Below are 27428 nucleotides of genomic sequence, written 5' to 3'. Positions count from 1 at the left end.
GATTCTCCTTTATTTTGGCTTCATCTCCACTCGGGAGTCATCTGCATCGAGATCGTATTCTTCCACCTGCCCGCTGGTCCAGACTTTCATGCGGTCCATGACGTCGCTGGTTCTGGGAGCCAGGATGAAGTCATAGATGAGGGCAGCACTGGCTCCTCCGATTATTGGGCCGACCCAAAAGATCTGAAAGACAAAGCCAACGAGACTTCACATTGGACATAGGACAATACACAGAAACCCTCATTCCTCTTGTAATTGAATCTTTCCTGTGGTGGTGGAAAGTTCCATTGAGTCACAGCTGACTTATGGCAACCCCTGGTGGAGTTTCCAAGGCAAGAGACATTCAGAGGTGGTTTGCCATCACCTGCCTCCCCATCATGACCCTGGTGTTCTTTGGAGGTCTCCCATCCAAATCCTAGCCAGGGCCGACCCTGCTTAGCTTCTGAAATCTGACGAGATTGGGCTAAGGTTCTTTTCGACACAGATATAAATGATTCCTTGCAACGTGTGAAGTAGGTTTATCTTCAAAGGGTTGTATACTACTGCTTTACTGTGGAGGAACCTTCTTCCAGAAAGAGCTTTTCTGTACAGCTGGAGGAAGGTTTCCATTCCTGGAAGAGGTCTTCACACTTAGCTGAGCAGAGTGTAAGATACAACCCACTACATACAATTTTTTTTGCCATGCTCCCACGAATACCCCTGGCTTACACCAACCTAAACCCACTAACAGCGCAATCCTAAATGGGAGTTACACCCTTCATTAAAGTCAGTGGGCTTAGAAGAGTCTAACTCTTCTTAGGATTGCACTGCAATACTTCGATGGGTCAATTTTTCCACGCAAACATAAACCCCAGACTTTGCACTTCTTGTGCTTTGCACTGACCTGCTGCTTTAGAGCTATGGTAAAAAAAAAAAAAACCCTCTGTAAATAGAGAAGAAATTATTTGGATACACTTCCTTTATTCCAGTCCTTATGCTTGAGGACCAACTGGTCATAAGCAATTATTTGGACACATTTTCCCAGTAATTCAGTCCCTCCACCCCATTTCCATGTAAATCTGGATTTCAATGTGATGCTCACAAGACAAAATAGAACATAACATAAGGACATAAGAAAGGCCCTGCTGGATCAGACCAAGGCCCATCAAGTCCAGCAGTCTGTTCACACAATGGCCAACCAGGTAACTGTAGGAAGCCCACAAACAAGATGATTGCAGCAGCATTATCCTGCCTGTGTCCCACAGCACCTAATAGAATAGGCATGCTCCTCTGATCTTGGAGAGTATAAGTATGCATCATGACTAGTATCCATTTGGACTAATAGCCATAGGCAGCCCTCTCCTCCATGAACATGTCCACTCCCCTCTTAAAGCCTTCCAAGTTGGCAGCCATCACCACATCCGGGGGCAGGGGGTTCCACAATTTAACTATGGGTTGTGTGAAGATCTGAAAGGCAAAGCCAACGAGAGTTCACATTGGACATAGTCGCGTACACAGAAACCCTGTTAAATCGAAACCTACCCAGTGATTCATAAATACACCTGTAACCACGGCTGAACCAAAAGATCTGGCTGGGTTAATTCCGCAACCGGTATAATCAATCTGTGAGAGGCAAAGAAAAGCACAATTAGGAAAGGGCACACGCTCCACCAAAAACCACCAGAAACAGACATTCTGCAGATTGATCCTGTCCAGGAGGAATATCTCCCATGCCTAGCAAAGCAGCTATCAGTTAGGGTAACCACCCCAGCACTTGGCTAGTGGGATCAATGCTGTCTTTCAATATGAGACTGGTCTTCATGTTTGCAAGATTAAGGACAGGGGCCATCACTCAACTGAGATAGCACTCAAGCCATCAGAAGATGGCCAAGATGCCCTCCCTGTCACCACCAGTTCTGTGGCTTGAGGGGGAAAAATGGTAGACCTGGGCTCGAAGTCTGGTAAAGTTTCCAATAGTTTCCAATGGAGGATAGGGGTGACCCCTTCAGGGGCCCATAAAATTGGACCCCTCTGATCCAAACGTTACCAAACTTCAGGGTTTGTCTAGGGAGAGTCCCCCACAGCTACACTGCAGATTGGGTGACTCTACCTTGAAAAAGCCCCCTCCCTGAGCACCATGAAAAAAATCCCCATTGACTGTAATGGACCTGAATTGAAGGGGGGGGAGAGACCCAGAAAAAAGCTGAAATACCATTAACCGGTATGGGTATTAGGCTTATTTCGGGTTTCCCGGGGGGGGGGGGGGAAATCAGGACCAATAAACAAGAGAGAGAGAGAGAGAGAGAGAGAGAGAGAGAGAGAGAGAGAGAGAGAGAGAGAGAGAGAGAGAGAGAGAGAGAGAGAGAGAGAGAGAGAGAGAGAGAGAGAGAAACAAATCAAAATAATTAAATAAATAAAATAGATTAGATTAGGACAGAGAGACAGACAGAGAGAAGATAGATGATAGATGATGGATGGATGGATGGATGGATGGATGGATGGATGGATGGATGGATGGATGGATAGATAGATAGATAAGAGTTTATACTCACCGCAAGAAGATGCCCCAAGGCCACAGACAGACCAATGGCCAAAGGAGCCGATCCAGAGAGGTCAGTCCTCCTCCGGTCTGTTGTGGCGAGCACGCACAGCACCAGCTGCAGGGTGGCAAAGATTTCGATGCCCAGGCCTTGCCCTGCATTGATTCCATTGCTCAGCTGTGAGGGAAGGAGATGAAGAAGAGGACAAATGATTACTCTCGTCAACAGTTAGGCAAGGGAGGCACTCCAAAGAGTGGAGGGCCGAGCCACAAAGCTACAGGACTGGTTCACACGTGCATCTGAAGGACTGAGTGGTTACTTGCTCCTAGCATGCCTCCTAGGGTTCCCAACCTCCAGGTGGTGGCTGGAGATCTCCAGGCGACGTAGATCAGTTCACCTGGAGAAAATGGCCGCTCTGGCAATTGGATTCTATGGCATTGACGTCCCTCCTCTCTCCAAACCCCGCCCTCCTCCGGATCCACACCAACAACCTCCCACCAGTGGCGAAGAGGAACCTGGCAACCCTATTCATAAGGGATGCAATGACTGTAATTCTGACCATACACTGATACTGTCTGCCATTAACACCCCAACAATATGGAACTGGGTGTGGAGAACATGGGCTGATCTGACTTGAGCATCGTGGGAATTGGCACAAGCACTTCGTTATCAGCAGCTTTTGCAAAAAAAAAAGGTGTTAATTGGAAGCAGAAGCTTGTTCTTGTAGTAAAAGGTCATCAGTATCTACGAGGATGATCAGCTGAACCGTCTCGCCTTCGTTTTCTGCATTTTAGAAAAAAGCCCTCAATGTTGGGCTCAGACCAAGCTGTGCTCGGAGCATGCTGGATAAATGAGCTTACACACACATTTTGTTAATTTAAAATGTTCCATTTTCTGAGACAAAATTATGATTGCACCCCACCCTTTTATTCCTTTATTCTGTTCTTTATGCTCGCAGACCAACAGGTCATGAGCAAAACAAAATCAGTAAGTTCAATTGTACAGAAATAACCAAATGTACGGGAATACAATCTCTGAGCAGTACAATTAAAAGGAAGTATCATGAAAAAACATAGATATTTTTTTTGCCACGGCGAGGGTTACATTTGGACCAGTATCAGCTTTGCAACTATCTCTTGCTTTAGGGCACATCCCCACCTCTGAACGTATACTGTGATCCATTTGTCTCTGGCGAGATCATGCTTTTTACAATCAACAAAAAAATGCCAAACTGTCCAAATTCCCTGATCCAAAATCACAAAATCGCTCAGAAAAGAGGACCCCCGAAAACCTGACTGCTAACTCACCCAATGGCAGGGCATTTAACCTGGTCTTGGAGAAAAGCACTCTGTATTTGGGAACAGTTAAAAATTTACATTAAGCAGGTGGAATCCTTGGAATGGGGAGGCTCACCTTTAGCACGCTTGTTTTACTTTGGGAATAAGGCGGAACACGCCAAACCAATTTCTTTCTGGGAAGAAGATCATCTGTTAATCCTTAACTCACTGTTTCCACAGCCTTGAAACTATAGAGCCCATGATATGGTACAACCAGCCATCTTTAGGCTTAAACTAAGGAATCATGAATGTTCAGTGAAATTGCACTCAGCCTGAAACCTTCACACAATGCATAGTTTATTTGTGGAACTCCCTGCCCCTGGATGTGGTGATGGCAGCCAAATTGGAAGGTTTTTAAGAGGGGAGTAGACATGTTCATGGAGGAGAGGGGTATCCATAGCTATTAGTCAAAATGAATACTAGTCATGATGTATACCTGTTCTCTCCAGCATCAGAGGAGCATGCCTATTATATGAGGTGCTGGGGAACACAGGCAGGATGGTGCTGCTGCAGTCGTGTTGATTGGGGGCTTCCTAGAGGCACCTGCTTGGCCACTGCATGAACAGACTGCTGGACTTGATGGGCCTGGGTCTGATCCAGCAGGGCTTTTCTTATGTTCTTAACCTCAAGAATCCTCTGTCGAATAATAGAACTGCAAAATGGGGCTCCTTCAACGGGCTTCACGCTCACCGAATTCTGTCTCCATCTGGAAGGACCCATTCACACACCAGGATTTAAGGACCACTGGGTTTGATTCCCCACTCCTCCATATGATCTGCGGATGCTAATCTGGTGAACAGGGTTGGTTTCCCCACTCCTCTACATGAAGCCTGCTGGGTGACCTTGGGCTAGTCACAGCTCTCTCAGCCCCACCTACCTCACAGGGTGTCTGTTGTGGGGAGGAGAGGGGAAGGTGATGGTAAGCTGGTTTGCTTCTTTCTTAAGTAGTAGAAAAAATCGGCATATCAAAACCAACTCTTCTTCTTTTTCTAAATCACGGTGAGGTGCGCTTTTACACAAACAAAACAGTCCATGCATAAAAGCACATGATGTGTGGTAGCTTCAGCGCACGCCTGCCCTGTAGGTCGCACTGCATTGACAGCATCATGATTTGAACAGCGAGTGCATGTGTGTTTTTGTACAGGAGATTCTTTTCAAAGATTAAATTCCTGCCAGGCAGAAGTTATCTCATCTGGCAGGCCTTTGGTGTTTACCATACTTTTCAGCATTGTGTTGAATTGATCTCATGGCCAAGTTGGGGTTAGAGAATGCAGAGGAAATCGGGCTTGAAAGAAAACCTCATCTCTTGCATTTCCAGTCTAATTTCCGGGAGATAGCTCATGCTTAATAGAATGTTTTCACTTTCAAATCATACTTGTTACTTTCCTTCTTTAAAAAACAACAACCTCTGGCTGTCTCGAAGTTATACGAATCTAAAAAGAACAAGAACATTTACATCCGTGTATGTGTCAATGGCACATGTCTGAACCACAAAGTGCACGCTTCATGGAATGCATCACTAGGACAGGCAAACCCAACCCACAGACCTGTTCCAGTCCATCAAGATGGCAGCCAGAGTGTTCCATAGGGTTGCCAACCTCCAGGTACTAGCAGGAGGTCTCCTGCTATTACAACTGATCTCCGGCCAATAGAGATCAGTTCACCTGGAGAAAATGGCCGCTTTGGCAATTGGACTCTACGGCATTGAAGTCTCTCTCGTCCCTAAACCCCTTCCCTCCTCAGGCTCCGCCCCAAAAACCTCCCACCGGTGGGGAAAAGGGACCGGGCAACCTTAACCACGGCTGACACTGCTTAGCTTCCGAGATCTGATGAGATCAGGCTAGCCTGGACCATTCAGGTCAGGGCTGGAATGTGTTAGAGAACTGGTTGTCCCAGGAGGCAGGTGAAATAGTCAGAGTGGCGAATCAGGTTGTCAGCCAAGAAAAGGTGGGGCTGTAGCTCTCAATCAAACAGGCTCTGAAAGACTCAACCAGTTGGGTTGCCAGGTCCCTCTTTGCTACCGGCGGGAGGTTTTTGGGGCAGAGCCTGAAGAGGGCGGGGTTTGGGGAGGAGAGGGATGTCAATGCCATAGAGTCCAATTGCCAAAGCAGTTCTCCAGGGGAACTGATCTCTATCGGCTGGATCAATTGTAGCAGCAGGAGATCTCCAGCTACTACCTGGAGGTTGGCAACCCCATCAAGCAGGCAACAGTCCTGAAAAGAGACCTGCAAGTCCCGTCTGTCTTTCCATTTCCCCCAGTAATCAACACTCATTGATAGGCTGCAGGAAATCAAAGAAAACCTGGAAGTGCTTGAGCGAACATTGGTTTCCTACATGTATTTGTCAGAGGGTATGAATGAAACGTGAGTTTTCACTGGGGAGGTAAGGTGGAAACTGTGGAATAGAAAGTCAGCGATATTCTACGGACCATACTCTTAAGAGAAGGGAAGGTGGAAAGGTACAGCCTGATCTCATCAGATCTCAGACGCTAAACAGAGTCAGTACTTGGATGGGAAACTACCAAGGAAGTCGCTGAATAGGAAGGCAACGGCAGACTGCCTCTGCTTAATCACTTGCCTTGAAAGCTCACCTAATGGAATGGCTCTCCGTGCAACAACAGCAACAAAATCCTGCACACAGAAAAGAAATCTATCAGGGGAAAGTCCTAACTAGAATCCTGACATGCTAGATTTCTATCTACGTGGTGTTTTTTTTTTTTTTCTTATTGAGGAGTGTTTGGCCACATGAGACTCACTTTGTTGCATTTATTTATTTATTTATTTAATTTGACTTTTACCCCGCACCTTTCGCTGCCAAGCGGGGCTCTGGGCGGCTAGCAGTCTGAAGCGGCACAGCAGTGAAAACGAGACCGTTGGCAGGAGAAACCTTCACAGGCCCTAGCCTGCAGGTAGAACTTCTGAACTTGGGTTTCGTAAACGTGATCGGGATCTAGATTTTGCTTGTGGCCCTATTTTCAGACATGTCAGCAGGAATGTGGGTAACAAACAGCATAGTTGAGATTCAAGATCCTAATGGGTTCTCTGCCTTTTTTAAATTTAAAAAAAAATACAGAAAGAGGAAACAGGAAATTAAACTGGACCAAGGTAAATCAAGCTGTGTCCGTTCCCAGTGCCTAGATGTTGTTTTTTCCCCATTAGCAAAGAGAAAAGGATATCAAGTGTGTGTGTGTGCGGGGGTGCAGTTTTCATTGCAAAAACATTGCTGTCAAAATGATGCTATTTGTTTGTTACAAAGGATGGTATTGCAACAAGAAAAGGTGCTCCATTAAGATCAAATGACCTCTGGCTCAGTGGCAGACTCTCTGTCACTTAATCAGCTATAACAGGGTTGCCAACCTTCTGGTGGGGCCTGGAGATCTCATAGAATTACACTTGTTCTCCAGATGACCGAGAACAGTTCCCCTGGAGAAAATGGCCACTTCAGAGAGTGGAGTCTATGCCATTAGGCTCCAATCAGGTCCATGGCAGTGCAGATATGAACCTGGTTCTCCCAGATCCTTGTCAAACACTAATCACTACACCACATTGGCTCTCAATACCCAATACATGGGAACCTAACATCTCCAGATCAAACTGTCAGTCCAAGTGGCTCAGGGTTATTTTCTTTGAGGGACAGCAGCTCTCCAGCCAAGGGTCATCAAGTGAGAAATACACACTCAGAGGCCATCTAGGAACCCCAAACCACAAGCATCCCAGATACGTGACTGGTCAGACTCCACTTTATGACCTCAGAGCAGGACAATCCACCCAGCACTTTCACCATCAGGACATTTCTTTCTTAACATCTACTAGGTGAGCACCTCTTGCTGGAGACACCAGAGATGGAACACAAGAAGCTGCCTTATACTGAATCAGAACCTTGATTTATCAAGGTCAATACTGTCTGCTCAGATGGGCAGCTGCTCTCCAGGGTCTCAGACTGAGGTCTTCCACATCACCTCCTACCAGGTCCTTAACTGGAGATGCCGGGGATTGAACGTGGGACCTTCTGCATGCCAAGCAGATGCTCTACCACTGAGTCACGACCCCTCTGTTAATACCGTTCGCCTTTCTCAAATTTCAAAACTCCATGAAGCAATCCCAATGGGCCCACATAATTAAAACTGCCTATCAAATTCTATAAAGCATACACTTTAAAAAAAGAGACTTTTTAGATGCACTCGTACCAAACCACAAGTGCAAAATGCTATTAAGGGCCTCTCTAATGATAAATGATTAAACAGGGTTAGTAAAGAAGAAGAAGAAGAAGTGTTGCTTTTTATATGCCGATTTTCTTTTAAAGAGAATCAAGCTGGCTTACAGTCTCCTTTCCTTCCTCTCCCCAACCTAGTTTTCTGCATGAAAATAATTATTTTAAAAAATAGAAAGCACACAACCATTCAGACCCCCACGTAAACCGTGGAGTGGTAAAACCTGTTAAACTTTACTCTTTGCTGCTTATCAAAACTAGCCCCTTAATGTGAGCAAAACTCACTGGCACCAGCAGGTAATGCCTCAACTTTCATATCTCCAACAACTCCAAAGTATGGTGAGAAACCAGTAATTTTCTTTGTGTGTGGCAAGGGGCATGAAATACTGTAAAAAGAAGAATGATGGTTCCGTTTATATGAACCGAAAGGGTATAAAACATAGGCCATTTATGCATGGCTGCTTCCTCCTGGTCACCCCACCGACTATTTCAAGGCTTTGCTTTGATTATGCATTTTCCGCGAATTTCCCCTGTGTTTTCTGGATACTGGCTAAACACAAATCCAGAAACCACAAGCAAAATGCACAGAAACGCCCAGGGATAGCAAGGCAAATTAAGAACATAAGAAAGGCCCTGCTGGATCAGACCAAAGTCCATCAAGTCCAGCAGTCTGTTCACACAGTGGCCAACCAGGTGCCTCTAGGAAGCCCACAAACAAGACGACTGCAGCAGCATTCTCCTGGCTGGGTTCCACAGCACCTCATATAATAAGCATGCTCCTCTGAACCTGGAGAAAATAGGTATGTATCATGACTAGTATTTTTTTACTAGTAGCCATGAATACCCATGAATAGCCCTCTCCTCTGTGAACATCTCCACTCCCCTCTTAAAGCCTTCCAAGTCGGCAGCCGTCACCACATCCTGGGGCAGGGAGTTCCACAATTGAACTATGTGTTATGTGAAGACCTCTGATGATCAGAAAATTAGGGTTGCCGGGTCCCTCTTTGCCACCGGCGGGAGGTTTTTTGGGTGGAGCCTGAGGAGGACGGGGTTTGGGGAGAGACTTCAATACCATAGAGTTCAACTGCCAAAGCAGCCATTTTCGCCATGGGAACTGATCTCTATCGGCTGGAGATCAGCTTTAATAGCACGAGATCTCCAGCTAGTATCTGGAGGATTCAAAAATCACAGATGTAGGCTAATGATTCACTTATATCAATGTTTATAAATATAATTTCCTCAGATTACACTATTGCTTCATAGTGCCTTTTCAATCAACAAAATTAAATGTACAGTTTTATATATACAACAAGGCAAAATTCATAAAAAATCAAATTCAACAGAAATTAGCAATTGACTTGTGGTGTCTTTCTTTCATGAATTATGCATATATTGTCCATAACTGTCCTTGAGTCCAGTATCTGGAGGATGGCAACCCTACGGAAAATGCAAGCCTAATCAAAGTAGCCCCAAAGTAGTCAGCGGGGTGACCGTGAGGAAACAGCCATGCATAAATGTCTGTAAAGTACAATTGCCGTTGGAGATTGCAAATAGTGGCATTTCTCAGAGCCTTTCATTCAAGGTTGCCAGCCCGAGACATTCCGATTGTCTCATTTACTGTCTCTTCCCTGTGGGAAAGTTTTTCTTGGAGTGGGGGGAAATGTTAGGGAATAAATCAGGAGGCTTGTTCAAAGTATGAACCAAACAGACGGAGCAAGGAGGTTTCTCAATCCAGTTTGAAATATTTCTTTACGGCTGCCTCTTCCCTTCTGCAGTCGCCATGGTTATCGACTCAGTACACACACGAGAACCACCAGCGGGCAAAAGATCTCAATATGAATGGCTCCCAGCGCTGGGATTAGCATGGCCACCGCAATTTTGTTGAAAACAAATGCAAGGGTTAGGCAAAAAAGGTCCAGAGTAATTTTCAGGCAGACCTGACCTGGATAGCCCAGGCTAGCCCATCATCAGATCTCGGAAGCTATGCAGCTATTAACCTCACCAGTCTCTTTCATGCAGCCTAAACCACCAAAGCAAAAACCCCTCCCAATAAACCATGGCCCTCTCCCCACATTATATCTTTGGGAAATATTCCAAGGTCTCCTATTCTCACCAGGAGCCAACACAGAAAGGGAGCAGAAGGAGTTTTTCAACCCTCCTTAAATTCTCTGTGCAAAGCAGACACTATAGCCGTGTTGGCGAACCTACGGCACGAGTGCCAGACTTGGCACGCCTAGCCCTCTCTGTGGGCACGTAGCCGTCGTGTCTGCCTTCCCTGGACTGCCCGCCGCCAAGCTTAGGGGCTTTGAACAAACATTAATTGTTCAAAAGCATGCCAAATGCAAACTTTTACCTTTCAATAAAAAGTTGTTTGTATCATTGAAAGCTCTGTTATAGTGTTTTTCTTTTAAGGCAAAAGATGTTAATGTATGTGTTGTTTTTTCTAAACTAAAACCTCAGTATTCAGGTTAAATTGCCGTGTTGGCACTTTGCGATAAATAAGTGGGTTTTGGGTTGCAGTTTGGGCAATCGGTCTCTAAAAGGTTCGCCATCACTGCACTATAGTAACAGCTTGTCTATCCAACTGTTGCACGAACTAACTTGGGAAGCGTGGAAAAGCGCCGATCGGTTTGGGTTCCTTGTTTGTGTCGAGAGAGGCAATCTATCTTCCGAACGACAGACCAGACATGGCTGCGATCATTACCGATGCCGCAGTACGCCTGGGGAAAACAAATGTGTTTGTCTTGTCTGATGGATTCTGGAAACCACTCAGCAGCATTAATGGCTGGATAATGGCGTTGCAATTGGGAAACAGGAACTGCTGCACAGAATGTTGGGTATAGGGTTGCCAACCTCCAGGTACTAGCTGGAGATCTGCTATTACCACTGATCTCTAGCCGATAGAGACCAGTTCACCTGGAGAAAATTGCCGCTTTGGCAATTAGACTCTATGGCATTGAAGTCCCTCCCCTCCCCAAGCCCTGCCCTCTTCAGGCTCCGCCCCAAAAAACTTCCCACCAGTGGCGAAGAGGGACCTGGCAACCCTAGTTGGGTGTGAGCCTAGGCTACCTGGGCCCAACTCATTCTCGGGCAAATTGCTCCATCTCTAAACTTGATTTATAGAATAGGCAGGAATGCTGGGCAGGGCAGTACGGTGTAGTGGTTACAGACTAGTATCTGAGAGACCTGAGTTCAAATCCTTGCTCTGCCATGAATTTTGCTCGGTGACCCAGGGAAGGGTTGCCCTCTTCCAGGTGGGCCCTGGAGATCTCCTGCTATTCTAATGACTTAGACCATTGGTCCATCAAGGTCAGTATTATCTACTCAGACTGGCTGCTGCTTCCCACAGGCTCAGGTGAAGGTCTTTTGCGTCACCAACTGCACAGATGAAGCTGCCTTATACTGACTCACACCATCAGTACATCAAGGTCAGTATTGTCTACTCATACTGGCAGCAGTTCTCCAGGATCTCAGGCAAAGGTCTTCCACATTTGGGCACTGCAATTTAAGAAGGATGTAGACAAGCTGGAACATGTCCAGAGGAGGGCAACAAAAATGGTGAGGGGTCTGGAGACCAAGTCCTATGACGAAAAGTTGAAGGAGCTGGGTATGTTTAGCCTAAAGAGGAGAAGAGAGGTGATATGATAACCATCTTCAAGTACCTGAAGGGCGGTCATCTAGAGGATGAGGCCGAGTTGTTTTCTGTTGCCCCAGAAGGTCGGACCAGAACCAACGGGTTGAAATTAAATCAAAAGAGTTTCTGTCTAGACATCAGGAAGAATTTTCTAATGGAGTGGTAATGGTACCTCAGTGGAACAGGCTTCCTCAGGAGGTGGTAAGCTCTCCTTCCCTGGAGGTTTTTAAGCAGAAGCTAGATGGCCATCTGTCAGCAATGCTGATTCTATGAACTTAGGCAGATCACAGAATCATAGAGTTGGAAGGGGCCATATAGGCCATCTAGTCCACCCCCCTGCTCAATGAAGGATCAGCCTACAGCATCCCTGACAAATGTTTGTCCAGCCGCTGCTTAAAGAATGCCAGTGAGGGGGAGCACACCACCTCCCTAGGTAGCTGCTTCTACTGTCGAACAACTCTTACTGTAATTCCCCCCCCCAATATCCAGCTGGTACCTCTCCGCCCTCAATTTAAACCCATTATTATGAGTCCTATCCTCTGCTGCTGATCATGAGAGGGCATCTTGGCCATCTTCTGGACATGGAGCAGGGGTCACTGGGGGTGTGGGAGGGGAGGTAGTTGTGAATTTCCTGCATAGTGAAGACTAGACCCTGGTGGTCCCTTCCTATGATTCTAAATTCACAAAAAATGATAGGAAATTATTAATACATACAAATGCACACACCCACACAAAGACATATATATAAAAGCAACGTTTGCCAAGCAACGGAAACTGAATGCAAACTTCAAAAAGAACAATTCACCACGAACTGAACCACTGCCGACAGAATGAAACTCATCACCAAGGAGACTTCGTGGGTGGGGCTGCAGGAAGGAAGGATGGATCATGTTTTAGGGGAATCTGGGTAACACCCTCCATCAGCTGCAGCTTCCTGGTTTGTCCCATGGCACCCTCCAATAACCACAACTGTATGTATCATCTGAATGATGGATTCCATCTCGCTACATAAACAGATTTCCTAACATAGCAACGGCCGTGCCAGCTTTTCCAAACCTGTAATTTTCTCATGCTCTGCCTAGGACATTACTCCTCACTGGCCTCATGTTTCTTGGGAGAGAGAAAGACCTACAATACATTGGGATGCCAACCTCCAGGGGTCCTGGAGCTCTCCTGCTATTGCAACTCATCTCCAGACAATAGAGATCAGTTCCCCTGGAGAAAATGGCTGCTTTGGAGGGTGGACTCTATTGCACTGTACTCCACGTATTTCCCAACCTGGAGCTGGCAACGGTAAGATCTACAATGCAATAAAAAGATCTCCACCACCTCCAACTCAACCGTTCTAAAGAATGTTTAAGCCATGTTCTTAGGGACTTGATAAACGTGTGTGGACTGTACCACATTACACAGCAGGTTGTATGACAGAATCCTCCCACATATTGGGAAATCCTTTAATATTACTTATTTATTTACTCCATTTATATCCCACCTATCACTCCAATTGGGAATCCAAGATGGCTTGCATTCTTCTCCTCCATTTTAACCTGGGCTTCCTGGATAGGGTTGCCAACTTTGGGATGGGAAATACCGGGAGATTTTGGGGGGCAGAGCCTGAGGAGGGCAAAGTTTGGGGAGGGGAGGGACTTCAATGCCTTAGAGTCCAATTGCCAAAGCAGCCATTTTCTCCAGGTGAACTGATCTCTATCGGCTGGAGATCAGTTGTCATAGCAGGAGATCTCCAGCTAGTACCTGAAAGTTCATGCAAACAAAATGGCACTTATGGCAAAAAAGCAAGGAACTACTAAAGGCTTAACCATGAATTTCAATATAATGTAAGCACAAAAATGCAAGCACAAAATATGACAACAATGTCCATAGAAGACATAAAAGAATAGATAAAGTCCAAGAATGCCAAGAATAAGATAGGTTTCCGGTACTGAGTCCTATTTCGCGTTAGCTTTTTCAACTCTGGCAATCCAGCGACAATCAATCATAATTCCACAGAACATATCTTCCAGAAACAAGGCATGTAGCCACCTAATACAAGCGGATGGCGAATCTACGGCATGCCTTGGTTCTGGAAGAGTCATGTTTTGTGTCATGTTTTGTGCTGTCATGTTTTGTGCTTGCATTTTTGTGCTTACATTATATTGAAATTCATGGTTAAGCCTTTAGTAGTTCCTTGCTTTTTTGCCATAAGTGCCGTTTTGTTTGCATGACCTTCTATCTTTGGCACTAGTTTTGCAGGTTGATTTCAGTACCCGGAAGTTGGCAACCCTATTCCTAGATCCTAGTCCAACACACAAACCCCTAGACCACACTGGCTTTCGTAGTGAAATGTTATTGAAATACTGAAATATTTCTTACTGTAATATTGAAAACTGTGAGGGATCCCCCCCAGCCCCCCACCCTGCAAAAGCATCTGAGATATTAGGAAAAACCCAGAAGCCAGCTGGAAGAGAGACGTCAAGAAAAGAGCACTGGGGTCACCGTCAATCACCTTTGCCTGCCTAGACATCTGAAGGGGTCAGACCATTTAAATACACATATTTGCATTCCCTACTTTTAGCTGCTGGCTCCAAATCAAAAGGCATTTCCAGGGGACACGACAAAGGTTGAATGAAGCCTTTTCGACCATTCCCGTGGTAAGTCTGGCACTTGACAGATGTAAGCAAACACTTTGTAAGACACAGACACCTTTTCGTTCGGCTCTCCCATCCTTCTTGGACTATTTTGCTCCTCGGCTGAGCGCCTGCTACAGTTTGGAAGGCAAAAAGGTGACCTTTTCCAAAACGAAAGTTTCCAGAACATAAGGAACGTGCCAGGAAGCCAGTCCTTCGGTTCTGTAAATCCTTTGCCAAAATCCCAGCTGAACAGGGTTAGGAAACAGTCACTGACTGGTGAATAGGGTTGCCAACTTCTAGGTCCGTGTTGGCGAACCTATGGCACGCGTGCCAACTCCGGCATGCGTAGCCCTCTCTGCCGGTATGCGCGGCTCCCACCCCCTTCCCTGCACTCCCCGCCACCCAGCTGGGCGGCAGGGGCTTTGAACCGCGCAGCGATGCGGCGCAGAGCGGTTCAAAACTCCCGCCCCCTTCCCTGCACTCCCCGCCGCCCAGCTGGGCAGCTGGGGCTTTGAACCGCGGTGCGCTGCTGCGCGGAGCGGTTCAGAACTCCCGCCTCCTTCCCTGCACAAAGTGTTGGCACTTTGCAATAAATAAGTGGGTTTTGGGTTGCAGTTTGGGCACTCGGTCTGTGAAAGGTTCGCCATTGCTGCTCTAGGTAGTAGCTGGAGATCTCCCGCTATTACAACTGATCTCCAGCCGATAGAGATCAGTTCCCCTGGAGAAAATGGCTGCTTTGGCAATTGGACTCTGTGACATTGAAGTCCCCCTCCCCTCCCCAAACCCTGCCCTCCTCAGGCTCCAATCCCAAAATCTCCAGGTATTTCCCAACCCAGAGATGGCAACCCTACTGGTGAAGGAAAGGCACTCTTTGCGTGCGCAAATGTACTCTTTTCATTATTATATTGCAAATCCAGCTCCTGGCCTTAAAAACACATTTCTTATAATTCAGTATCATCTGCTGGATGTAAGGATGCCAATCTCCAGGTAGGGCCTGGAAATCTCCCACTAAAACAACTGATCTCTAGTTCCCCTGGTGAAAATGGCTGCTTTGGAGGGCGGACTCTATGGCATTGTACCCTGCTGAGGTCCTTCCCTTCCCCAAACCCCTCCCTCCTCAGGCTCCACTCCCAAAATCTCCAGGGCTGGCAACCCTAGCTGCCAGTCTTTATTGATTTTATAAGCCTTATTTTTATAAGCTTTAAGTTTTATAGCAGTTGTTTTCTCAGCTCAATCATACTTTTGAATACTACCATGGCTGCTTTATAGAGTTGCCAACCTCCAGGTTCTAGCTGGAGATCGCCTGCTATTACAACTGATCTCCAGCCAATAGAGATCAGTTCACCTGTAGAAAATGGCTGCTTTGGCAACTGGACTCTACGGCATTGAAGTCCCTCCCCTCCCCAAACCCTGCCCTCCTCAGGCTCCGCCCCCAAAAATCTCCTGCCGGTGGCGAAGAGGGACCTGGCAAACCTACCAGCTAGTACCAGGAGGTTGGCAACCCTAGATCTCCCACTATTACAACTGATCTCTAGGCAACAGAGATCCCCTGGAAAAAATGGCGGCTTTGGAAGGTGGACTGTATAGTATTATACCTCCACCCACAAAATCTCCCAACCCAGAGCTGGCAACCCTCATCCTAGGTAACTATTGCTCCTACTACCAGCATCCTCCTCTCCCCTTGAAGCTTAATGTCAACATTCCCTGAATGTCCCTTCCCCCTCAGAAGTTGGAATGTAGGTGAACATTAGATGACATCTCAGCAACCTTAGGTTATGTCTGTGCAAGGCCATGGTCGCCATTTCACCCTGTGCCATTTGTGGTTATCATAGTGACGGCTTGAGCCCAAGTGATAATTTTTCCATAGCACATTTTGTGATCAGTCCTGGGAAATCTACTTCCAGACTTCTATAGCATTGTTTCCTCCCGTGCTGAATGTGACCTCCTACCATTACTGCCTTTCCTACAAAACCAATCTCGGGGTGTATAAACTTCCTCCTCTTGTTCTCTTTGCAGGAAACAACAGCTGCTGTGCCCTACCCATCTCCATGCCGATCCCGCCTCCTCTCCTACCTCGAGCGACAAGCCTCAAGTGACAAGCGCACGCCAAGCACAAGGGAGATTCTCTGTGGCTGTTTATGCATGGGAAGTTTTGCCTAGGATTTGCCCCTCTCTAGATGCACATTTTCCCCATCCGAATTCTCAGAACTCAAAAATAAGCCCCCAGGCAGAGTTTTGAGAATTCAGATGGGGAAAATGTGCATCTAGAGAGGGGCAAATTCAAGGCAAAATCTCCCATGTATAAATGACCTGTGTGATTAATTTGAAATGTGGCTCTGGGGGAGAGTTTTACAGATACCGTGGACCACCAAAAAGACAAATAAGTGGATTCGAGATCAAATGAAGTCTAACTTTTCCCTAGGAGCCAAAATGACTCAACTGAGGCTATCGTACTTTAGACACGTTCTGAGAGGACCAGATGCACTGGAGAAGACATTAATGCTAGGAAAAGTTGAAGGTGGTAGGAGAATGACCCAACATGAGATGGATTGACCCGATAAAGGAAGCAGCCCCTGCCTTCCATTTGCAAGACCTGAGCATGGCTGTTAATAATAGGACATTTTGGAGGTCTTTAATTCATAGCGCCACCACAAATCGAAGCAACTTGACAGCAAAGAACACCCACAGGCATTTTAATCCACTTTTCTCCATTCAGTGTGGACTCAGAGGCTTACCATGTCAGCCCCCAGACTCATATAGCAACCAACAAAGCTCCATCAAGGAACACAAAATTACATTTCCCCAGCAACTCGAGGGAACGAAGCCTGACACATGATCCAAGCCTGAAAAATGACCCAGCAGTATGTTCTGCGACATGGCACGCTTGACCTTATTGCATTTTTGTTAAGTAGCAAAAGAATAAGCTAAGAGTAGAAACTCCATGCTTAAAAACAGTGTACCTGATTCCCAGATGCTGGGACTATATGAGGCCAGGAGGGCTACATCCATTGTGTATCCAGCGAGCGAGCTTCCCAGAGGTATCTGGCTGCCCACATTTGGCCTCCTTCAGTGTTATTCATATGTTCCTGCACGTCTGTGGAAATGTTTAAGACTCCAGGGACAGTTAATAATATAGTGAGAAACAGTATAAATAGAGTGACTGGCAGGCAGGAGATGGGGGCGGGGGGGGCAGACGGGGCTGGAGAACTTACCATTAAATATTCAGGTATGTAACTAAAAGCTTAGTCCTGAGAGCTACTTAAGAATGTGGTTTTCTCCCCCCCCCCACCCCAAGAGAGTATAATATTTTTAGTTTTCTTGTCTGTCCCTCCATGCAGGAATAATGCGCGATTCGTTCTCCAAACCGTCTTTCCACCCTCTCGTCTCCTCTCCCCCTCTCTGAAATCACCACTGAAATTTGACCAGAAGCAAAATTCAAAGCAAATTGGGGTGGGGGGATTTTGCCACAGGTGAACCCTCGGAGGAATTTCGACAGACGTCAAAAAGAGTCTTTGAAGAAAAGTATGAGCATTTTGAGCAAAGCGGAGAGGGTCTGGCAGAGGATCTTTGTAGCTCGTCCCTGGATTTTCATGGGAATTTTGATGCTATTTGGGCATTTTTTTCCTCCGATACCTTTCTGATACCTGCAGAATAAGGTGCGGAAAGGTGCCTCACTCCCACACCTTTAACTATACCCCCTAATACCCATTCCCAAGAGGGCTTTCCACTGATGCATCTGGGCAAGCATTTCTGCTTTAAAACTTTGCAATGGGACTCAGAGGTTCAGGGGGAATTCTCTCTCAGGCAGCTGCTTGCCTTTACTTTCCAGAGCTGTCTCCACACCGAGGAAACCCAGAGCCCCTGAGCTGAATGACACGTGCGAATGCGGGCTGAGCAACCCAGATGCCAACACCCTTGGAAACCAGACCACACATCTGTCGGAGACGCTGTCCGTTAGCCCTTTTCGGGAGGCCCGTTTTTTCTGCCGCGTGGGTGAGTTCTCCAGGGCAGCGGTTTCGGAGGGAATGAGCAAGCCTCTGTTTGACGGCCCCGGCCCGAGCGCTTTCAGGTTAATGGGATGGCTGCTTTGGAGAGCAGCTGGAATTCAGTTTGGGCGTTGAAGCCAACGGTTAAACATGTCGACTTGGAAGTGCGTCCTGGTACTTTCAGTGGAATTTACTCCCAAGCATGAGGTAATGGTCTGAATGTCAGACCAGAACCTGGGACACCCCAATTCACATCCACCTGTCAGCTATGAAACTCACCAGGCAATTTCGGGCATTTTCTCTTGGCCTAATCTACCTCCCAGGATTGTTGTGTGGAGAAAAATGGTGGAGGAAGAACTGGATAAGGCACTGAGCGCCCTGGCTTCCTTTATAGAACCGATCCATCTTTTCTAACTGTACATGTCATAATCCAGAGTCCAGAGTCGCTACTCAGAGGCAGGCAATGGCAAACCACTTCTGTCCGTCTCTTGTCTTGCTAGCCCCATGGTGGTTCCATAAGTCGGCTGTGACTTGATGGCGAAAGCAAGCAAGCAAGCAAGCAAGCAAGCAAGCAAGCAAGCAAGCAAGCAAGCAAGAAAGAAAGAAAGAAAGAAAGAAAGAAAGAAAGAAAGAAAGAAAGAAAGAAACCCTATGTAGGGTTTCAGTGTGATGCAGCTACCCCTCCGGACTGTCTCCTTTAATCCCGATCCAATGCATGATTACTCAGAAGTAATTCTCATTGTGTGCAGTGGGCTTCATCAGAAGCCCTTCTTACATGCCCAGGGAAATGCCGATCTCCACTTTGGGGTTCAGGAAGCAATTTTCCTCCAGGACAGATTGGCGAGGGATCCCGAAACAGTCAGTGGGGTGACTATGAGGGAAACAGTCTTGAATAAATGGCCATAGGGTGGGGATTTGAACCTGGGAGTCTAAGATCCCATACTAACCTGCTAACCACAATCCCACACTCGCCCTCATTAGTTCTCTCCCACCCACCACCCACCCACGCCGCCCCCGTTTTCACTTTACACAACTTTTTTTTTCTTTTTGAAAAACGCAGCTGCCAGAGTTTACTACTAAAAAGGAGGAAACAATAGTCGGGGAGACAAGAGAAGCAGTCGTGTTTTTCTTTCCTGCCATTTCCCTGTTGAAAATAAACCTCGAGAAACAAGAATGGGGGGTGGGGGCAGAAGCGAATTTGACTATGGGTTTTTCAACAGGAAAAAGACTGGGGAAGTAAGCGGCCTAAAGGACTCCTCTTCCCTAATTTTCCTCCTCCTTGAAAAAGCAGCCTGCCCGCCCACCCGCCCCCACCGGCTGCATTGGCAGAAGATCACAAAATCATGTCATGGTCACAGAGGAAGAGGGGAAAGTCATGAGTAATTCATCCTTGTGCTGGAAGTGGGGGCAACCTCTTTCCATTTGTGGTGCACAGCTGCACGGCGGTTTGTTTCTCAGCCAAAGAGAGAGAAGGAATCAGCGGCTGGAGCAGCAACCAGGGAGGTGTGCAAGAATTTATAAGCATGGACTCTCAGGGTGTGATTTCCTAGAATCACAGAATCATAGAGTTGGATGGGACCACCAGGGTCATCTAGTCCAACTTCCTGAACAATGCAGGAAATTCACAACTACCTCCCCCCTCACACCCCCAGTGACCCCTACTCCATGCCCAGAAGATGGCCAAGATGCCCTCCCTCTCTTCATCTGCCTAAGGTCATAGAATCAGCATTGCTGACAGATGGCCATCTAGCCTTTGCTTCAAAACCTACAGGGAAGGAGAGCCCACCACCTCCCGAGGAAGCCTGTTCCACTGAGGAACCGCTCTAACTGTCAGAAAGTTCTTCCTAATGTTTAGACAAAAACTCTTTTGATTTAATTTCAACCCATCGGTTCTGGTATTCTGGGGCAACAGAAAACAACTTGACACCGTCCTCTATATGGCAGCCCTTCAAGTACTTGAAGATGGTTATCGTGTCCCCTCTCAGTCTTCTCCTCTCCAGGCTAAACATAACCAGCTCTTTCAACCTTTCTTCTTGGTCCCCAGACTCCTCACCATCTTTGATGCCCTTCTCTGGACACTCTCCAGTTTGTCTACATCCTTCTTAAATTGCAGTGCCCTGTTGTGCTAGAGACAGATGTTAATCTGAAAGGAGATCAGACGCGGCTGTTGGCAGCGTGCTGAACTCTCCGTTGCGGTTCTCTTCAGCCACCTGAGTCGGGCCAGCTGGCTCGCTACTGCTAGCTCTGACCGTCCGTCATTCTCCATGGTCTCTTTCCTTGCTCTGCAGCCCATCTGTCCTTGTGGAAGGGGTGTGGCTCAGTGGCAGAGCATCTGCTTGGCATGCAGAAGGACCCCAGTTCGATCCCCAGTATCTCCAGTTAAAAGGATCAGGTGGCACAGGAGATGTGAAAGACCTCAGCCTGAGACCCAGGAGAGCCCCTGCCAGTCTGAGTAGAAAATACTGACTTTGATGTACCAATGGTCAGATTCAATACAAGCTACCTTCCTGTGATGGGCTGCGGCTCAGTGGAAGAGCCTCTGCTTTGCACACAGAAGGTCCCCAGTTCAATCCCCGGCATCTCCAGTTAAAAGGACCAGGTAGAAGATTATCTCTACCTGAGACCCTGGAGAGCTGCTGCCAGTCTGAGTAGAAAATACTGGTTTTGATGGACCAACGGTCTGATTCAATATAAGGCAACTTCACTTGAGGGGCTGCGGCTCAGTGGAAGAGCCTCTACTTTGCACACAGAAGGTCCCCAGTTCGATCCCCGGCATCTCCAGTTAAAAGGACCAGGTAGAAGATTATCTCTACCTGAGACCCTGGAGAGCTGCTGCCAGTCTAAGTAGAAAATACTGGTTTTGATGGACCAACGGTCTGATTCAATATAAGGCAACTTCACGTGAGGGGCTGCGGCTCAGTGGAAGAGCCTCTACTTTGCACACAGAAGGTCCCCAGTTCGATCCCTGGCATCTCCAGTTAAAAGGACCAGGTAGAAGATGAGACCGTGGAGAGCCACTGCCCGTCTGAGTAGACAATACTGACCTTGATGACCAAGGGTCTGACTCAGTATAAGGCAGCTTCATGTGTCCATATATTAAGAAAGTATTTAGGGGAGGAGCCCTTCCCCACGCATGCTCCCTCCGTCAGAATTCCCAGCAGCGGTAGCCCAACGTTTATGACTCCGCAGTAGCCGCGGATAACAGATTTGCTTAAGTCGAGTCAATGTTTGGAGCACTTTGGCAGGGTTCTTGTTTTATTTTGGTTTTTTTGCACTGGTGCTTTAGAGGCCAGCCAGCTGGTTGAGGGGAGAGAGCTCCTCCCCAGCTTTTCAGTATTCCAAAGGGCTCCGAGACTCGAGCTCAACATTGGGCCAAGGTCCTCGGCTCGCCCCGCTCCTCCACGGGTGGTTGTTCTTAACCCAAAGCAGCCCTGGGGGAAGCCCTATCTGAGCTGAAGAAAGGAAGGAAAAGGGAGCTGCATAACTCTTCCCCCCACCCCCAGTCTTTTTCCTGCTTAAACTCACCTACTCGAACATGTTTTTCACCTGTTGCTGGGGGGGGATACAAAGACGTTTGTTCCCACTGATGAAAAATCCATTTAGGATTGAGGGTTTTCTTTAACTCCATGCCTCACCAGCCCCATCAGCGGCTTTGCAGGGAAAACTGGGTTGCCACTGTAGCAACTGTACCCCATAAGGCTGCTGGAGAGAAGCTGCTGTCCACTCAGAGTAGACTCTCTCTTTCTACTAGGTTGTAGGTTGAAGGGTTATAAATCGAATCAAGCCTAGAAGCTAAAATGACTAAACTGAGTCACATTATGGTCACATTATGAGAAGACAAGAGTCACTAGAAAAGACAATCATGCTAGGAAAAGTGGAAGGCAGCAGGAAAAGAGGAAGACCCAACAAGAGATGGATTGACTCTATAAAGGCAGCCACGGCCATCAGTTTGCAAGACCTGAGCAAGGCTGTTAAGGGCAGGACATTTTGGAGGACATTGATTCAGAGGGTCACCATGAGTCGGAAGCGACTTGACTGCACTTAACATATACACACACACTAGGTTGTAGACTCCAGGGGATTCGTTCCAGCTACTGCTACAAAAGCCCTGACCTGGATGGCCCCGACTAGCCCAATCTCATCAGATCTTGGAAGCGAAGCACGATCGGCCCTGTTTAGTACTTGGATGGGAGACCACCAAGGACACCCAGGGCTGCTATGCAGGGACAGACAATGGCAAACCACCTCTGAATGTCTTTGGCCTTGAAAACCCTACAGCAGGGGTGTCAAACATAAGGCCCAAGGGACGGATCTGGCCCCTTATCCAGCCCACGAGGCAGCCAAGGCAGCCACCCACCCCCACCCCACTCTCCATCTGGGCTGGCGAGGCATGGCCCAGCTGACCAAGTGACATTTATGTCATATCCAGCCCTCATAACAACTGAGTTCGACAGCCCTGGATCGCCATAAGTTGGCTGTGACTAGACAGCACTTTCCACGCCCACTATCACTGCTAGAGATGGTCCCCCCAGCCGATAATATAGTGATTACTGCTTGCAAGGAGGAACATGTCACTAGTCGACACTAGAAGTGTCTCTCACAAATGTTACGTGGCCATCTGGCCTGGGGAAAGATGTTCTTCCCTTTAATAGAGAATCAATGGTAAAGGGAATTTATCGGGGGAACTTATTTACCATGAATAACTTCAGCTGCCCATTTCCACATGTTAAGCCTTGATTAAATGTAAAGGATATTTTCTCCAGACCCTAGATGACTGGGGCAGGCAATGGCAAACCACCCTGTAACCACAGTCTGCCTAGCAAACGTTGTGATGTGACGTGTGTAGGAGTGGGGAAACCAATCCGGTTCACCAGATTAGCCTCCGCCACTTGCGTGGAGGAGTGGGGAATCAAACCCGGTTCTCCAGATCAGACTCCACCACACCAAACCACCGCTCTTAACCATTGCACCACACTGTCTGTAGTGGTTAGAGCATTGGACTAGACCCTGGGAGATGTGGGTTCAAATTCTGCACTCTGCTCTGAAGTTCACTGAATGACTCTGAGCCAGTCTCTCCATTTCTCTGAGCCTGACCTACTTCACAGGGTTACTGTAGGGATAAAATGGGAGCTTCTCAGAGGACAGATTTGATTTTTAAAAAATGCATAGGTGGATAGCTGAGAAACTCCTACATGCAGATTTGGATCTTTTTCTATGCATGGTTCAGCAAAGGATTGTTTGTCTTGGGCAAGTATGGTCAGAGACCATAAGTACAGAAGTCGAGCTTTTCCTCTGGCTGTAAACATATAGGAAAATCTACATCCAGCAATATCCTCTCCTGTTCGCATCTCTTAAAGAAGAGGAAGAAAGATAAGAAGAAGAAGAAGAAGAAATGGTTTTTATACCACGATTTTCTCTACCTTTGAGGAGTCTCAAACCGGCTTACAGACGCCTCCCCCTCCCCACAACAGACACCTTGTGAGGTAGGTGCGGTTGAGAGAGTCCTGAGAGAACTGTGACCAGCCCAAGGACAGGCTTCATGTGGAGGAGTGGGGAATCAAACCCGGTTCTCCAGAATAGAGTCCACTGCTTTTAACCACTACACCACGCTGGCTGTAATGGTAGAGAAGCCCTAAAAGGTTTTGGTGATTTCTAGTATCTCACGACAGTTAGACAGTGAGATAAGATAAGAATTAATCCAATATGGATAATTACAATATAATGACCTGCTGGACTCAGAGAAATGGAACCGTTCCCTGTTTTGTTTTTTTCTTCAAATGCATTCATCAGATCCTTCATTTAGGGCACTACTTTCTCTAGCAAGCAACAGTAATTAGTACATCCATTAAAGAAAAAAAAAACCCACATTGGTAAAAGCCTTTCTGAAACAGCGCCTGAAAGAGCAGGCAGGCCGAAGATAAAGGCCGGTGCTTTTCACTCCTGGCTCCCGGCTGCATCACAGGCAGAAAATCAACTGGTGGGGTTGCATCACTGGGGAAATGCTGTTCGATTTCTGCCTGTTGCTGCAGCCTTTAAACCATATAAGCCCTGCCAGATGAAAGGTGGGATTTTTTTTTAAGTACCTAGAACGTCAGATCTCAGAAGTTAACCAAGGTCAGTCCTGGTTAGTACTTGGATGGGAGACCACCAAGGAATACCAGAGTCGCTATGCAGAGGAAGGCACTGGCAAACCACCTCTGTTAGACTCGTGCCTTGACAACCCTACAGGGTCGCCAGAAGTTGGCTACGACTTGATGGCACTGTACACACACATACACCAAACACTTGAAGGGCTGTCATATACAGGATGGTGCAGAGTTGTTTTCTGTTGCCCCAGAAGGTCGGACCAGAACCAACGGGTTGAAATTAAATCCAAAGAGTTTCCATCTAAACATTAGCAAGAATTTTCTGACAGTTAGAGCGGTTCCTCAGTGGAACAGGCTTCCTCGGGAGGTGGTGGGCTCTCCTTCCCTGGAGGTTTTTAAGCAGAGGCTAGATGGCCATCTGTCAGCAATGCTTATTCTATGACCTTAGGCAGATCATGAGAGGGAGGGCATCTTGGCCATCCTCTGGGCATGGAATAGGGGTCACTGGGGGTGTGGGGGGGAGGGCGGTAGTTGTGAATTTCCTGCACTGTGCAGGGACTAGATGACCCTGGTGGTCCCTTCCAACTCTATGAGTCTATGATTCTATGAACACCTTAATCTCATATTCAAGGCTCCTAGCTTGACAGTTTCCAAAACCAGTGCAGAAAAGAACAGACACACACCGGTTGCCAGCTTTGTTCTGGTAGCCACCCTGTGCCTTTGACAGCCATGTGGCAAGCAGAAATCCAAGAAGCTTTCCCAGCGAGGATTAGGGTTGCCAACTCCACATTGAGAAATTCCGGTAGATTTTGGGGTCAGAGCCACAGATAGTGTGGTTTGGGAAGGAGAAGGGAGCTCAGTGGGGTATATTGCCATACTGCACTTTCCACACATGCCAAATAATGCCCTTTCAATCCACTTTCAATGCACCTTGCTGCTGGAATTTACTGTGTGAAACAGCAAAACCCACTTGCAAACAATCATTAAAGTGCATTGAAAGTAGATTGAAAGTGCATTATTTAGCATGTGTGAAAGCGCCCATGGAGCCCACCCATTTTCTCCAGGTGAACTGATCTCTGTCACCCGGAGAGCAACTATAATTGAAAGAAGGTCTTCAGGCCCCACCTGGCGGTTGGCAACCCCAGCAAGGATGCAACCCCAGAACAATTCTGTAAAACAGGGACTTTCTAGCAGATTCAGTTTTGGTGACCTTGGTATGACGAATTCCATCTGCCTACAGAATGACTAAAGGCACGGGACAGCCCTGTTTTCCTCTCCCACACAGTTAGGAAAAAAGCTTCCCCTGCTCGATTTCGGTCTCACCCTGTGCAGAAGCCCTAGCAAAGAAAAGTTGGCAGCCCTAAGCTTTCTCCACTCACCCCTCTTTGCCAGCCCTTGCTCTCCCGAATCTGCAACTTCCAGTCCCCTCACAGAAGAAAGTTGGGACGAGTTTAAACCAAGGCTTCACAGCAGTCAATGGCCAAATGATCAATTGCTAACAGAGTGCATTAAAAGTAGGGTGGCCAACCTCCAGGTGGCACCTGGAGATCTCTCACTATTACAACTGATCTCCAGGCAATAGAGATCAGTTCCCCAGGAGAAAATATCCCCTCTAGAAGGTGGACTCCATGGCATTATACCCTGGGGAGTCCTTCCCCAAACCCTGCCCTCCCCAGGCTCTGCCCCACAAATCTCCAGGTATTTCATAGAATCATAGATTTGGAAGGGGCCAGACAGGCCATCTAGTCCAACCCCCTGCTTAATGCAGGGTCAACCTAGAGCATCCCTGACAAGTGCTTGTCCAGCCTCTGCTTAAAGACTGCCAATGAGGGAGGAGCTCACCACCTCCCTGGGTAGCGGATTCCACTGTCAAACTCTTACTGTAAAAAATGTTTCCCTAATATTCAATCGGTACCTTTCCTCCCGCAATGTAAACCCATTATTGTGAATCCTATCCTCTGCTGCCAACAGGAGCAGCCCTTCCCCAAGTGGCAGCCCTTCAAATACTTAAAGAAAGCAATCATGGCCCCCCTCATCCTCCTCTGCTCCAGAGTAGTCTATGGATGACTTCATTGCACCAAAGAAGCACCATTGGTTTTCCCCTGGTTTATAGAATCATAGAGTTAGAAGGGGCCATACAGGCCATCTAGTCCAACCCCCTGCTCAATGCAGGATCAGCCTACAGCATCCCTGACAAGTGTTCATCTAACCTCTGCTTAAAGACTGCCAGGGAGGAGGAGCTCACTACCTCCCTAGGTAGCTGATTCGACTATCAAACAACTCTTACTGTAAAAAAATTTTTTCCTAATATCCAGCCAGTACCTCTCCACCCTCAGTTTAAACCCATTATTGTGAGACCTGTCCTCTGCTGCCAACAGGAACAGCTCCCTGCCCTCCTCTAAGTGACAGCCCTTCAAATACTTCAAGAGAGCAATCTTGTCCACCCCTCAACCTCCTCTGCTCCAGAATAAACCCGGAGCTGGCAACCCTAACTGAAAGATCACACCGAACATAACCAGCTGTGATATACAGCTCAGGGAGAGACACTCAATCGGCTGGAAGCCGTGTGTTCCAGTCTGTTCGACGGCACACAAAAGGAGGAATAGAAAAAGAAAGGTCCCCTTACCGTATTGAGGCCAAGCGTGTTGTCCTTCAGAGAGCTGGTGACTCCCGAAAGAATCGCCGTGCCTACGATGGCGCCCAGGCACTGGGCAATAATGTACATGATCGCCCGCAAGATGCTGATCTGGCAGTTCAGGAGAAGGCCCAGGGTGACGGCCGGGTTCAGGTGGGCCCCGCTGATGTGGCCGACGCTTTGGGCCATGGTAGCGATGGAGAGCCCGAAGGCCAGCGAGACCTTCACGTTGTCCTGGACACGCGTCTTGCTCACGTTGCCCGGGTTGCTCTCGATGGGGAACTCGAAGCCCAGGGCCGCACCGATGCTGATGAAGATGAAGAGGGTCATGGCGAAGAACTCGGCCACCACCGCCCTCCAGAAGACCTTCTTCTTGAATTCGCTGGCCATTGTGG

The 27428-nt window shown here is 47.5% G+C and overlaps 1 protein-coding gene across 1 annotated transcript; it reads right to left on the bottom strand.

Moving 5' to 3' along the window:
- Window positions 1–27428, bottom strand: AQP1 (aquaporin 1 (Colton blood group)). Its single transcript, XM_056857269.1, has 4 exons — window positions 27025–27428; window positions 2532–2696; window positions 1522–1602; window positions 1–183 (listed from the first exon to the last, which is right to left on the bottom strand). The coding sequence occupies exons 1-4, from the start codon at window positions 27421–27423 to the stop codon at window positions 10–12; spliced, it is 819 nt and encodes a 272-aa protein (XP_056713247.1). The 5' UTR covers window positions 27424–27428; the 3' UTR covers window positions 1–9.

Source organism: Euleptes europaea, chromosome 11 (assembly GCF_029931775.1).
Source record: "Euleptes europaea isolate rEulEur1 chromosome 11, rEulEur1.hap1, whole genome shotgun sequence".
Taxonomy (NCBI): domain Eukaryota; kingdom Metazoa; phylum Chordata; class Lepidosauria; order Squamata; family Sphaerodactylidae; genus Euleptes; species Euleptes europaea.
This window is presented reverse-complemented; position numbering and strand designations above follow the sequence as displayed.

What these genes read in the sequence shown, in the direction of transcription:
- AQP1 (XM_056857269.1), bottom strand. Translation starts at nt 27,423, where the DNA reads ATGGCCAGCGAATTCAAGAAGAAGGTCTTCTGGAGGGCGGTGGTGGCC. An exon ending in ACACGCTTGGCCTCAATACG is followed by an intron (nt 2,697 to 27,024) that starts GTAAGGGGACCT and finishes CTTCCCTCACAG; the next exon opens with CTGAGCAATGGAATCAATGC. An exon ending in GTGTATTTATGAATCACTGG is followed by an intron (nt 184 to 1,521) that starts GTAGGTTTCGAT and finishes TTTGTCTTTCAG; the next exon opens with ATCTTTTGGGTCGGCCCAAT.